This window comes from Gastrolobium bilobum, unplaced genomic scaffold (genome assembly GCF_033153095.1).
Source record: "Gastrolobium bilobum isolate Gb01-03AN ecotype WA unplaced genomic scaffold, APGP_CSIRO_Gbil_v1 utg5821, whole genome shotgun sequence".
NCBI classification, from domain to species: Eukaryota; Viridiplantae; Streptophyta; class Magnoliopsida; order Fabales; family Fabaceae; genus Gastrolobium; species Gastrolobium bilobum.
Genome location: NW_026898670.1, coordinates 213906 through 229697, shown reverse-complemented (window position 1 = coordinate 229697; position 15792 = coordinate 213906). Strand labels below are relative to the sequence as shown.

The 15792-nt window shown below is 31.3% G+C and overlaps 1 protein-coding gene across 6 annotated transcripts; it reads left to right on the top strand.

Annotated features, from left to right (window-relative positions):
• Nucleotides 1-8558: 8558 nt before the first annotated feature.
• Nucleotides 8559-15389, top strand: LOC133318150 (respiratory burst oxidase homolog protein C-like). Of its 6 annotated transcripts, XM_061520117.1 has the most exons (13): nt 8559-9248; nt 9350-9512; nt 9700-9748; nt 9933-10046; nt 10152-10574; nt 10698-11081; nt 11174-11269; nt 11425-11540; nt 11643-11745; nt 11949-11995; nt 13245-13253; nt 13581-14131; nt 14754-15389. In XM_061520117.1, the coding sequence occupies exons 1-13, from the start codon at nt 8633-8635 to the stop codon at nt 14861-14863; spliced, it is 2781 nt and encodes a 926-aa protein (XP_061376101.1). In that variant the 5' UTR covers nt 8559-8632; the 3' UTR covers nt 14864-15389. The 6 variants fall into 6 exon arrangements, with proteins under 6 accessions (XP_061376101.1, XP_061376100.1, XP_061376098.1 ...); XM_061520116.1 differs by lacking the exon at nt 13245-13253; XM_061520114.1 differs by lacking the exon at nt 13245-13253 and having other exon boundaries at nt 13557-14131.
• The last annotated feature ends 403 nt before the right edge of the window (nt 15390-15792 follow it).

Below are 15792 nucleotides of genomic sequence, written 5' to 3'. Positions count from 1 at the left end.
AGAAATTCTTTCAGATTACAAGAGCTATTTATGAGGATGAACCTCTACTATTCAAAAGATGTGCAGACTAAATGATAAGGAGGTGCGTTCCGGAAGAAGAGTAACCTCAAATCCTCTTCTACTGTCATTCCTCTCAACATAGGGTTTTAGGTTACTCTTCTTCTGGAACACACCTCCTTATCATTTGGTCTGCACATCTTTTGAATAGTAGAGGTTCATCCCCATAAATAGCTCCTGCAATCATGAAAGAATTTCTTTTTTTGCATCTTGTTTGCTTCATAGGGTTCTATTCCTGCTGCAAGAAAGTTAGTTATATCAGCAAACCAAGGAACATTTTTGTCATGAATAACAAACGGTTGTTCATCAGGGAACGTCTCCTTGATAGGCAGTCCAACTTTGGTGTGTTCCAATCTGGATAAGTGATCGGCAATTTGATTTTCGCATCCTTTTCTTTCTTTGATTTACAAATTGAAGTCTTGTAGCAGTAGAATCCATCTTATCAAATGAGGTTTTGCCTCTTTCTTGGCAAACAGGTATCTGAGAGCTGCATACTCAATATGAATAGTGACTTTGGATCCTAGAATGTATGGCCTGAACTTTTCGCAGGCATATACTATAGCCAATAGCTCCTTTTCAGTGACTATGTAATTCACTTTAGCTTCATTTAAAGTTTTTCTGGCATAGTATATGCTACGAAAGAGTTTGTCCTTCCTCTGACCCAGAACTACCCCCAATAACTTGATCACTCGCATCACACATTAACTCAAAGGGTAAGTTCCAATCTGGGGGTTGAATAACATGAGTAGTGATTAACTTACTCTTTAAAGCTTCAAAAGCTTTCAAACATTCAGAACTGAATTCAAATTTAGCATCTTTTTCCAATAGATGACAAAAGGGTCTAGTTATTTTGGAAAAATCTTTAATAAACCTTCTGTAGAAGCCAGCATGCCCAAGAAATGATCTGAGAGTTTTAACATTGACATGGGGTGGCATCTTGGCTATAGCTTCTACCTTGGCTTGGTTTACTTCTAGTCCGTTCTTGGAGATTTTGTGTCCTAAGATAATTCCTTCTTTTACCATAAAGTGGCATTTCTCCCAGTTAAGAACTAGATTAGAATAGAGGCATCTTTGCAAGACTTCTTCCAAATTAACCAAAGAGTGATCATATGACGTTCCTAAGACTGATCATCCATAAAAACTTCCACTCACCTATTAAGTCAGAAAAAATAGAAAACATACATCTTTGAAACGTTGCTGGTGCATTGCATAATTCAAAAGGCATTCTTCTGAAAGAAAATGTTCCATCGGGGCAGGTGAAAATGGTTTTGTGTTGATCTTCTGTTGCTAGATGAATTTGGTTATATCCAGAATAACCATCAAGAAAACAGGAATATTCCTTACCTGCTAGGTGATCTAGCATCTGATCTGTGAAAGGAAGTGGGAAGTGGTTTTTCCTTGTGGCAGCATTGAGTTTTCTGTAGTCCTGGCAGATTCTTCAACTTGTGACTTTTCTTAGAGCGATCAGCTCATTTTTTGTATTTAGCTCCACAATTATGCCCCCTTTTTTTGGGAACACATTGGACAGGACTTACCCAATTACTATCTGAAATAGGATATATGATTCCTGCATCTAACCACTTGATGACTTCCTTTCTTACCACCTCTTTCATAATATGGTTCAATATCCTTTGATGTTCTACTGAAAAGCTGTCAGGGTCAGTCAATAATATTTTATGCATGCAAAAAGTGGGACTGATATCTTTAAGATCCGCTATGGTCCAACCAATAGCCCCTTGATACTTTTTCAATTTGCTGATCAGCAGTTCTTCTTGTTCCTTGGTAAGGAGCGAGGAGATGATAACAGGAAGGGTGTTGGCGTTCCCTAAATATGAATACTTCAAATGTTGGGGAAGTGACTTCAATTCCAAACCAGGAGGCAGCATTTCTAAAAGCTATATGATCTTCATTGGCTCAGCAGATCCACCATTATGCAGAATGTGGAGTACATAGCTCCCTTGCACACTGTCCCCTCACACTCCCCACATATACATGACCCTTTACATGTCATGAGTCATGCTGTCTCACACCTACTGGGGTCCACAAGGGCTAAAAACAATTATGACATCACACCTTGCGCACAAAGAGAAAATATCAAACTTCCTATATAAAGGGATCTCAGCTCATTTACTATTCATCTTTTTCATTCATCTTCCATACTTGTTAATATGTTGAATTCTCACCATAGCCATAATCGTAGCCTGTACACACCATCCCCTCTTAGCACCCTCAGTATACCTGAGGTTAATCAGAGATACTTCGGAGCCTTGGTTCATACCACTGCCTCTTGCATCTCCTTTAGATCAACATAGTCCACCCATTCGAGAAATAGATCCATACCTCATGTTCTGATTTAGTTCATAATTCATGCAGCAATTTGACTTATTAATAAGTCGAGACACCATGATCAAATCTCCCTTATGATATTAATTATTGGTTCAAATCACAATAAGTTTGTTATCATTTAATTAGAGATCTCGAGTTTGAATTTTGTGAATGAAAAAAGTATTATATTGGGCAAATTGTTCTTAAAATGAGTCTAAGAGTACTCAAACCAAATTAAATTAACTTATGCAAGGAAAAAAAAAATTAGTTTTGTTGGGAAAATTAAGAAATTTAAATGTAAGTGATAAAGTCTTATATTGATTAAGAATGGACTGAGTTGACAACATATAAGTAAAAAGACTCATATATCTAATGCATTAAGATTTTAAGTTTCATTATAATAATTTTAATCACTTAATACTGATTAATACTGTTTGCCACTTAACTCATTAATAACGATATCTTCTCGCCATCAGCTCGTACTAGCACAATAACTCTATCCTTTTGTTGCCCATCGCCATTGTAACTAGTAAACCATCCTCAATTTCAAACTAGGAAGCTTTTGAAGTGAGAATTGAAGTGAGACAACCAATGTTTAATAACTGAGTTGCTCTTTCTCTAGTTATCTTAAACATTTTGCGTTAGATATTAGTATTTTTTACACGTCCAACTGTATCAACTGTAAAGACATAACTGCAATTTGTATTTCTTTTTTATATAAATTTTATAAAATCGAAGACCATTCCAAATTGCTTTAGAATCTTGTGGGAACCCCCCGAAAAAAAATAAATCATTTTCAATAATTTAACGAAGAAAGCAACACTACAAGGGCCCATTGGTTGCATTGTTTTGGCTTCTTCCTTCCGGTACCAACATGTATCTTAATTAACGGGGAATGATCCGTTTATAATTTTTTTTTGAAAATTTTTACAAATTACACTATGTTCTCTCGGGAGAACATAATATAATGAGTGTTCTTCTGAAAAAAAATAGTATAATTTGTAAGAGTTTGTAAATAAAAAAATTTATAAATATAACCTGTTGTTTAATTAATAGTCAAAGTATCGTTAATGTGTTTGGTGGACGCAATCCGCGCGAGGGCAAATGCAAAAGCGAAACTGCTAATGAATATGAAAAGTGTTTCTTCCAAAAAGTTATCTTATGCAATTTTAAAATAAATTATTTTAGAAATTTTACTTTCCTCTTATATTATAAATTTTACTAAAATATCTAATATTATTTTTTCCATACCTCAAAATTATGCTATTTTGAAATTGTATGAGATAATTTTATCTCATATTATAAGAGAAATATTAATATTGTAAAAAAATGATAAACCTATTTTTATTTAGTCCGAAGATTGGAATGAAATTGGCTTTAAAAGTATAATTAACTTTAAGGTTTGCTCCCAAATCATTTAACTCCCTGTACTTTTTTTTTTCTAAGACTTCCCTCCTTTATCATTTTTCCAATGAAATCCATCTTTAATGCGTTTAAATATTAAATTAATTTATCCATTTTGTGCAAATGAATAAGTAAAAAAGCAAGAGGGGGTAAGTGATTAAAAAAACGAAATACAATGGGGTAAGTGATAAAATTTTAAACTATACGAGAGTTTTTAACGTTTCCCTTGTAACAATTGAAAAAAAAAAAAAAAACTCGAAGTGAGGAAAAATATGAAGTCCAATAAGCTATTGAGATATATGACTAATGTAAATAAATAATGTCTTGGTCATCACGCACTATAATTTGTTGCCCAAGAAAAAAAAATTGAATGTCTTGCTATAAAAAAAATTAGAATTGAAATAATCATCATTATGTTTTTGAGCACTCTTGCAATTTACGTAAATTGGGATTAGATAGTGTAAAGTTCTTACTCTTCTTATGAAATATAAACAGATTTGTTGTTGGTGCTCTATTTCTATTATTTTAATCTTCAATTTTTCAATTTTGTATTTTTTTATTAAAAAACAAACAAACAAATTAGAATAAAATAAAATAAACTATTAAAATAATAATAATTTTTTCTTTAGCAACCATCTACATGTATAACACTGATGCACTCAAATACAACGATCAACAAACTAAAAGATATATATAAATGACAAACATAAAAGACAATATGCAACAATTTTAAAAGAAAAAAAAGAAAAAATTCGAAGTGAGGAAAAATATGGAGCCCAATAAGCTGATGAAATATATGACTAATGTAAATAAATGGCGTGTCTTGTTCAACATCCATTATAATTTGTTTCCCAAGAAAAAAATTGAATGTCTTGCTGTGAAAAAATAAAATAGAAATGGAAATAATCATCATTATGTTTATGGGCACTCTTGCAATTTACATAAATTAGAATTGGAGTGTAAACGTTTTACTTTTTTTATAAAATATAAACAGATTTAATGTCGGTGCACTATTTTAATCTCTAATTTTTGAAAATAATATTTTTTTATTTATTAAAAATAAATAAATAAATAAAATAAAATAAACTATTAGGATAATAATAATTTTTTCTTTAGCAACTATTTACATTTATAACAATGATGTACTCAAATACAGCAACCGACAAATATAAAAGACACATGTAGATGATATTTGCAAAGAACACCCTTCATTTGCAATAATCATATATACCTCATTAGCTTGTTCAGTTCTATATTATTCTTCACATCAAATTTTTTTTCTTTTTTATTTTTAAATTATTGGAATGGAAAAGTTTAAACCCTGTACGGTTAAATATTTTATCATTTATCCCATTGTATTTCTCTTTTTTAATCACTTATCTCCTATGTATTTCTTTAGTATTAGCATGGGTAAAATGTACAAATTAACCCAATATTTAACAATATTAAGAGTCTTGGACGGAAAAAATCACAAGGGAAGTAAGTGACATAAAAAAAGTACATAGAGTTAGATGGTTCTGAAGTAAATCACAAGGGAATTTTTGGACTTTTCCCTATATCTTATTATTCTTTTAAGAACATTTCAATTTGTTTTTAAAATTTAATAATTATAGGATATATTTAAAATTAAAAATTCAACAATAATTTTTAAAGTAATTGTTAGAGTCAATAATTAAAATATCTCTTGTTATTAATACTGTATTTTTTAATTTCTCTCCTTATTAATATAAGACTGCGTTATTCGTATAAAAATCTGTGTTTTTTATAACCTTTTACCAATCAAGTAAAAATAAAAATATTATATACCAAAAAAAAAGTATAGGTCAAAGTAGGAATAGACATAATATAAGATGTATAAAAGAACTGATTTTGTAGAAATTACTGAATTACATCTATCATAAATAAAATAATAAAATTGAATAAATTGAAAGAGTATGCTTAAAATGCAAAATTATGAGATTTAATTTGATTTGTAAATGAAATATTATGTTTGGAATGTTAAAAAAGAATAATTTATTTTCAAAATTTTATGAATTGCATTGCCTTTGTTTTGTAAATTTTATCAAATTTGGTGGGTGTTATCGGAAATTTATTTAATTTAATTTTAATATATAAATTAACTATTTCATCCTTATTAAATAACCTATTAAATAAAATAAAAATAAGCTTCATATATAGATTTTTTTTAAATCAAATTAAAAAAATTAAATTATTTAATATTTTTATAAAGATACTAATTAAAATACAACGCAAGGAATAAATATAAAATTTAAAAACACGCATACTCTCTTGGATCATGTATGGAAACCAGTTTAAAGGAAAATATTATATATAGGCCGGTTATTTTTACATTAATGTAAGAATAATAAGTCTTATACTTAATTTTAATTATTGATACGCTTATATCTAACGACTCACATATTCAATAAATTAGAACCATTAGATATAAATAAACTCAGTGGTTAAGATTAAGAGTGTGATATAAAATGATTCTACCCTATTATATAATATATTTAAAAGTTTGTGAATGAAAAAAAAAAAAAGGAAAAGGGAAAAAAATGAAAGGGTAATTATATTTAAATGTTTAAGCAATAACAAGAAGAGAATTTTTTTTGGTGAACTATTTTCTTTAATTGTGAGCTAGACGTAGGGTAGGTGAAATATAAGTTATTTCTTTTTTTCTTTTTTTAATTTTAAATGAACTTGTACTCCTTCATTACCATAACCTAAAGCGAGAAGAATTTAAGATTTTGAGGAATAACTAGAACATCATTCACTCCCTTTGTGTCCCTTTTCTTCTTATCAAACAATGTATGATTGGGTGGTTAGTAGTGTTGTAGATTACCCCACCATTACCATGTTGGAATATCAATTATGGTGCAACTGAAGTCTTCTTTTGTTTAATTGTTTATTCTCCCACACAAAGTTTATGTGCGGTCAGCTATAAAATGCTAAACAAAAGACAATTACAAATTGCAAAGGCTCATTGAACACGTTAACCCAAATAATTACGGTCATTTCCCTTAACTGGTGCCAAAGATTCAGTCCTAACTCCTAAGTCTTAACACAACATAACATTTCTCATATTATGTCTAACAAGCATAAATAATTTCAGAGTTAGTTGTTATTCGACATGTTATCGATTTTTCTTATCATAAAATCTAAAATATTATTAAGCCTGAACAAATGTCTTTTTTTTTTTTTTAACTATCAACTCCACAAAATATGATTAAATGACATTTTCACTTTTGTTTAACATTATATATTAAAAAGTTTGAAATGTCACATTTATTTTAGTTTTATTAAAATTTAAACTTAAATGTGTTATTTTGTATGCATTAACATCACCATTAAATAAGGGTAGATTGATTATTAAATATCTGAAATATCCAATATTAATATGTGATAGACCTAACAATGTTAATTGGGTTTTATAAGAGTTATGTTGTAGGAAAAGTGATTGTGTAATGTTATAGAGATTCATTTTGCGTGTTGTACTTTTTTTTCTTGAAAAAGTGTGGGCCCCACAAAATGTTGTGTGTGTCATGTTAAATGATAAATACAAACTCCATGTTAATTATAACTTTTCATAAATACAACATATTTTGTGTGAGAGCAAGATCATATAGTAAAAGAAATAAAATATATGCAGTGATAAAAATTACTTAGCAAATGAATATGCAAAGTATATCCCTTTAATCCTTGAAAAAAGTAATACAGTTGTAATATTCTTACTTGGTTTCCTTAATAAATAAATAAAAAGTTGTCGGTAATGACGAAAGATCCCAAAGTATTTCTAGTTTTGGTTGCGAAGCGACACATCGGTCCAAAATGGTTTACAGTATTTACCAAAAAAAAAAAAAAAAATTGGCTTATCCAGAATTCAACGTTAGCTTGCGTTTCAGGTCTAAATGAATGAGAGTGCTTGTGACTTCGTGTCACCATGATAAGTGCCTCCCATCACGTGTTGGTTTTTTCTACATATAACGCGTTTGACTCTTAATTGCCTGCAACAAATCATTAATTAACAACTTTTTTTGGCATTTTTTCCATCTGTATCTGACTCTCTGGTCTTAACTGGCTGTATTTCTTCACTTCAGAGCTTTTATCTAGAAGATATCAAATTCATTATTAAATAACATTAAAAGGTAATGTATCTACGATTTTTTCTTTCTATCTCATAATCTCACCTTGGTGTTGCTTACCTCTCTTATATATTCTACATCTTGTTTACAAATCATGTATAACATAATAACTCAAATAATCTCCAATATATATATATATATATGCTTTAATATTTTTACAGATAAATTATTTGTGTTCACTTTCTAAACGACGGTGTTTTGAATTATAACTTGATTTAAGTTATAATTATAAAAATATTTTGATTTGCTTTAAAATGATATTATTTTAAATTCAATATAGATAAATTATCTACATTTATCGCAGAAAAAATGAATCATATATATATATATATAGTTCACGAAAATTTGCTTACTAAGAAACAGCTTTCATTCTTATTAAATAAAGATTTACTTACCAAAAAAAATAAAAAATAAAGATTCTGTTATTTTTTATTTGGAAAGAAAAAATAAAACACATGCTATTCTATGGCACCACACCACAACTTAAAATAAGAAAACAATTAACAATTATCAAAACAACAATAACATAAGAGCACAACCTTTCATCTATTCAAGACAAAATGCAACATAAAAAATAAATAAAACATAGACCTTATCGTGTAATGGCTTTGTAAAGAGAGACCTGAACAAGGATCTTCTGTGTCTCAAGACAACAATTTGCATCCGAATCTGTGTCTGGAAAACTCAAACGCAGGCAGATAATGGGAGCAGACGAAGTTGGAGGAGTTTCAGAAGATCACCATCATCGTGAGTCTGATATAGAACTCATTGGTGGTGAAAGAGCAACTCTGAGTGGACCTTTGAACAAAAGGGTTGGCAAAAGAAGTGTAAAGTTGAAAGCTTCTGAGTCCAATTCCAGCTTAGATCTTAACCATAGCAATCGTAACAAGTCCCAGGAACAAGATGGAGAAGACTTTGTTGAAGTCACAATGGATATTCAAGGTGAAACTGTTGCTTTACATAGCGTTAAAGCTGTTGCAGGAAATAATCTTGGGGAAGATGAGAAACTGGTTTTGCTTGGTAAAGGCATGGAGAAGAAAAGGTCCTTTGGTGCCACGGTTGTGAGAAATGCTTCCATTCGCATGAAACAGGTTTCTCAGGAGCTGAAGCGTTTCGCTTCCTTTTCAAAACAAGCAGCACCTGCAAGAGTGCACTATGATAGGACAAAGTCTGCAGCGTGTCATGCTCTGAAGGGACTCAAGTTTATCACCAAAACTGATGGTGGTGCAGGATGGGTTGAGGTTGAGAAACAATTTGAAGTTCTTACTGCTTCCACTGATGGCTATCTTCATCGTTCTCTCTTTGGAAAATGCATTGGTATTATAGAAATCAAACCCCATCTTAGTTCAAATGTTTGTTGAAGTTTAAAGTATGGTTTATGGAGTAGTTTCTGAAGTTATGTTTGTATTTAATTGTAGGGATGAACAAGGAATCTGAGGCCTTTGCAGTGGAGCTTTTTGATGCTCTTGCTCGGAAGAGGGATATTCATGGGGATTCTATTAATAAGGTCCAATTGAAGGACTTTTGGGACCAGATTTCTGACCAGAGTTTTGATTCTAGGCTCAGAACATTCTTTGACATGTAATTCTTTGTTTTTTCTGATATATATATAAACAATAAAGTATGTGTTGAATGACCAGAGTTTTGATTCTAGGCTTAGAACATTCTTTGACATGTAATTCTTTGTTTTTTCTGATATATATATATAAACAATAAAGTATGTGTTGAATGACCTGAAGTATATTTCCAAGCTTAATTTAAAATGCAGGGTTGATAAAGATGCGGATGGTAGAATCACTGAGGATGAAATTAAAGAGGTATGGCATCATAAATTCTCCACTATGGAATCCAAATATGAGCTTCCCAAAGGGTTACTTTTTTAGTTTTTTCAAGTGACGAAATTAGTAAAGTAGTTTTATGGGCAATTTTTTCCAGTTTGCATTTTGTTCCCTTCAGAATAGGATTTTCCTTAATCATATATGATCAAAATTTTGTTTTCAGATTATCTGCCTTAGCGCCACTACCAACAAACTCTCAAACATACAGAAGCAAGCAGAGGAATATGCGGCTTTGATCATGGAAGAACTAGACCCTCATGACACAGGATTTATCAAGGTAATTGACATAAGCCTATTCCATAATCTCAAGATAGGGGGGAAAAAAATTCCTCATCTTAGGCACATTTCTTTTGCCAATTGGTGATTGTTATTTGGAAAACAGGTAGATGACCTGGAGATGCTCTTGTTGCACGGACCAAGCCATTCTACAAGAGGAGATAGTAAGTACCTTAGCGAAATGCTAAGCATAAAGCTTAAGCCTACATATGAAGACAATCCTATTAGGAGGTGGTATAGAGATACCATGTACTTCCTGCAGGACAATTGGCAGAGAACTTGGATATTGGTACTGTGGATTTGTGTGATGTTAGGCCTATTTGCTTATAAATTCGTGCAGTATAGGAGAAGAGCTGCATATGAGGTGATGGGCCATTGTGTATGCATGGCCAAAGGTGCAGCTGAGACACTTAAATTGAACATGGCTATTATCTTGTTACCGGTTTGCCGAAACACCATTACCTGGATCAGGAACAAGACCAAACTAGGCATTATGGTTCCTTTTGATGACAACCTCAACTTCCACAAGGTAATTTTTTTTCTGCTAATTGTTCATTTGAGAGTGACAAGAAGAGAAAACATATCTACTTTCACAAGTCAATAGGATATAAAAATTTATAGTAGTAAGCAAATAAAGAGTAATTTTTTGCAGGTGATAGCTGTGGCAATAGCAATTGGAGTTGGGATACATGCTATTTATCATCTTACTTGTGACTTTCCTCGCCTTCTACATGCAAATAGTGAAAAGTACAAGCTCATGAAACCTTATTTTGGAGATCAACCATCAAATTATTGGTTTTTTGTCAAATCATGGGAAGGAGTAACAGGGATTATAATGGTTGTTCTAATGGCAATAGCCTTCACTCTGGCCACCCCTTGGTTTAGAAGAGGCCGTGTCAAGCTACCCAAACCCCTCAACAATCTCACTGGTTTCAACGCCTTTTGGTACTCCCATCATCTTTTTGTCATTGTCTATGCCCTGTTGATTGTGCATGGAATCAAACTTTACTTGAGCAAGGAATGGTACAAGAAAACGGTTAGCACCTTCCTTCAGTTAACCCTTTTCCTTTTTCATCTTTTTCTTTGTGCTAATTGATATTGCTGGAATTTATTATCTGTGTTTTGTAGACCTGGATGTATTTGGCTATTCCCATCACCATTTATGCACTGGAAAGAATAACTAGAGCACTCAGATCAAGCATCAAGCCTGTGAAGATATTAAAGGTGAGAATCGAATAATATTCATAATTACTCTTTATGTGAAGAAACATATGATACCAATATAATCATTTTTGGCTAATCTTAGAAACTATGGTACATAAAAATAAAAAAGTCCTTGAAATGTATGTCTCACCACATTTTCACTGTCCAATTTAAAGGTGGCTGTTTATCCTGGAAATGTTTTGGCTCTTCATATGTCAAAACCTCAAGGGTTTAGATACAAGAGTGGACAATACATGTTTATCAATTGTGCTGCTGTGTCTCCATTTGAATGGTATGAATTTGAAGAAACATGAGTTAACTCTTGTCTTATATATGAAATGTTGCATCTAAATACTTTCATATACACCGTCAAATATTGTTTATACTTTCACAGGCATCCATTTTCTATAACCTCGGCTCCTGGTGATGACTATCTTAGCGTTCACATCAGAACACTAGGTGATTGGACCCGAAGTCTCAGAGTCAAGTTCTCAGAGGTGAATTCAGGTTAACTTTTGTTTGGTAATGCTATTTGTACAGCATTTCACATTAGCAAAACTAACACATCCTTACACTGTTACATTTACTTCTATATGGGTGCAGTTTTTATTTACATTTTTTTTTTCTTCTTAATTTGCTAGCACATTCGTGGTCTGTTTTTGTGATTAACTTGGTTTTATTGCTTTGGTGTGTCATTCAGGGGTGCCAGCCACCCAACAATGGGAAAAGTGGACTTCTAAGAGCGGAGTATATGCAAGGAGATAGCAGCCCAAGGTAAGCCACATTTAAAATGGGAAAATTAAAATAAATGTCACATCCGAAATGAAAAAGCAAAGAACAAACAGATAATGGAATGGCACAGAACTTTTTTGGCAAATCACAATGGCCGACACTAGCATATAATTGGGTGAGTTATCCTAGTTATAAAAAGCAATTCACAAATTAGTCTACTTTAACTTGCTTGTCAGTTTAATTAAGAAATGGTTACATAATTAGTAATAAATTAAAATTAAATGATTTATTAATTGAATTAACGAATTCTTGTCTTTTATATTTTTTTTGTCCTTGGTCTATTTATTCTTTTTATTTAGATATATTTGGTCTTTTTTATATCTCTATTTTATTCTCTCTTTTCTTTTCTACTTTTTTTTTTATGAAAATCTTTAGTAGATGAATGAGGTGGCATAAGGCTTAAAAAAAAAATCAATGAGAAAATCAGAATAAAATAGACAAAAAATAAATAAAAAAAGATCAAACTTCTCTAAATCAAAAAGAATAAAATAGACAAAGGACAAAAAATAAAATAAAAAATAAAACTAAATATATTGAAAACTCATAAGTGATTTCTTTTTATTCTATTTCTTTTTTATTTTATTTTTTATCTTAATTTTTTCTTCTAATTTTTTGTCTTCGGTATATATATTTTTCATTTGGACTATTCTCATTTTTTTTAATTTTAGCCTTTTCTACCACTGTTGTGATTTTTAATATATTTTTTCTTCTATTTTTTGTTTGTTCTTATTCTATTTTTTTATACAATTTTTTTTATTTAGACACGACGCATTTAATTTTTTTGCTATTTTTTTATTTTAGTCTTTTATTAAGTGTTATAAGTTTTGATAATATTTGGTCTTATTTTCTTTTTTCTTTATCATTTTATTTTCTTCTTCTAAGAAGAGAAGAATAGATATACTTAATTAATTTTTTAACAGTATTAAGGAGTGGTGTGGATGAAAAAAAATCATAGAAGATTAAGTGATTAAATATATATATAGGAATGTAAATGATTTAAAGCAATACAATAGGAATTTTTTGAATTTTTCCCTTTTAATATTCAATTGGTGGTACCCAACTAAACTAAATGAACTTATTTGTTTGTCGTTTGTTTTTTTCTTTGGGTGCAAATAAAGAATAATTGTTACGGAGGTTCCCAATGCCACCTTCTCACTCGCTTGCAATGTTGTCATCAAATGGTTGATGTTAACGGAGGGAAAAGTTCAAAAGAGTTGTTGTAATTTGGATTTTGGACTTCGAAAAATAGACAATGCGATAATGACGCGGACACGTTATGAAAGTGTTGAAGAAACACGTAACCCAAAAGCTATTTCATTTTCTTCTTCTCAATTCTCCCATATTTGCAATTTATTTGCATACTAGAAAAAATAAAAAATTGGAAGGTGTAAATTCTTCGATAGTCGCCGTACAAGCTTGGAAAGGAATTTTTTTTATGACTTATCTTTAATTGTTGAGTGAAAAATAAATGGTAGTTTATTATATAAGTTTTATTGATTAGTGACAAACAAACAAGTGAATTTTGGTTTTATTTATGCAGTGCTCTCCCTAGAGTTCTAATTGATGGTCCATATGGAGCACCTGCACAAGACTACAAGCAATATGAGGTGGTTTTGCTGGTTGGGCTAGGAATTGGGGCTACCCCAATGATCAGTATATTGAAGGATATAGTGAATAATTTTAAGGCCATGGAAAAGGAGGAAGGAACCACCACCATGGAGGAAGGAGCAAGTGGGTTTGGTGGTAAATCACCAAGACCATCTCAACACAAGTTGAGCAACTTTAAGACTAGAAGGGCCTACTTCTATTGGGTGACTAGAGAGCAAGGTTCCTTTGACTGGTTTAAAGGGGTTATGAATGAGGTAGCTGAAGAGGACCATAGGGGAGTAATTGAGCTACACAATTACTGCACCAGTGTCTATGAAGAGGGTGATGCTCGCTCTGCTCTTATTGCTATGTTGCAATCTCTAAACCATGCTAAGAATGGCGTGGATATTGTCTCTGGCACGCGCGTCAAGTCTCACTTTGCCAAACCCAATTGGCGTAGTGTTTACAAGCGCATTGCGCTTAATCATCCACAAGCCCGCGTTGGTAAGTTTCTCTTCTTAAATTTCACTCTTTAAATAGGATATATGTTCTAAAATTGCTTGATTAAAATTAACATATAAAAGTAGTGTATGGTATACTTATAATGCTTTTTCCCTTATAATGTTTTATTATTGTATTAAAATCAAATCAATTGTTATAAAATGACATTAAGTGAAAGCCGTTGATTTGATTTTGATATAAGTGATCGTAAGTAAAAGGTTGTCGGACAAAAGAAATTACAAATATAACTTCCCTAAAAAAAATATAATAAAATGATAATAAACTAGAGAGTATATTCTAGAATATACTTTAATAATACTACCTTTATTGGGAGATGCCTTTTGGGTGCTAGTGTGGTTTTAACTTTAAATTTTGTCACCGTTAAGGCGCTTTCATAAAAGAGAAAAATATTTTGTTTGTGTTCCAAAAATTTGAATGTTTAAGAGTGACAACCATTTCATTATCTGACGTTAGAAAAATTATTCTTTTTTTCAGGAAATAAAAGGGTTGAATTTTTTTTTTTCTATCAATTTATTTCTAGACTCCGAAAATGGATTCAGAAATTATTATCTTTATGGTTGATGTGTGCCTCATAATAAGAGCATGCTTTATATTTATAACGCAGGGGTATTTTACTGTGGGCCACCAGCGCTTACCCAAGAGCTTGGTCAGTTAGCTTCGGACTTCTCTCACAATACAACCACCAAATATGACTTCCACAAGGAGAATTTCTAATAAGATGGAGGTTATTAAAAAGGAAAGAAGAAGCTATGGGAACAAGATGGTCTTCCACCTTTATCCCTTCATGAAGATTATATACCATATCCTCGTTAATAATAATAATATATTCATGCTTTATAACGTGTATAATAATATTACAGCTTTCTATTAGGACGAAGGTTGATATATATAGGTTATAAAGGTAAGGTTTTGTTTGGCCATCGAATACCAAAGGTGTGATTGGATGGTAATGGCATCAATGCTTCAGCGTGTAGTGAATCACGGGATAGCATGCCCTCTGATTTGGATTCACAAAATGTAGCAATGGAGGGGAAATAATTTGTCCAACCAGAATGTACTCAGTTTCTGATTTGGATTATTATACTTGCAAATGAAAAAGTGGTTACACATTCCACATAAGAATTTGATATTTTAAAAAAATGTGAGAAAGAGGAAGAGAGAAATGAATGATGAATATGTTTTCTGTTAGAAATACCTGAGGGTAATGTTATTTGCAAATGTTATTCTTGTATTTTAAGGAATATTCTCAATCTGGGGATTTAGTAAGCTATTTGATCGGTTTTTACTTTTTAGCATTTTGCTTTGGTACATAAAGAGTTTAAACAATTTTTTTTCTGAGATCATATTCATGACGTAGCATTGAATTATAAATTTATGAGCATATTCCCGGTCAAGATCCATTTGTTTTCTTGGCATTTAGTAGAAAAAAAAATTTGTTTGTTTTTAAAGAACGTGAAGAGCATTTGGTAGAGGATAATTTTTTTATGTCCGAGAATCATGATTCCCAAGAATGTGATGGGAAAGTTACTTTTCTAGAGATGTTATTAAAGAGCTGTTTAGTAGGTCATAATATTATTGGAATTTTATTCAAAAAAAATTGTAAATTTTTTCCAATATCTAGGATTCCAAGAATACCACATTTT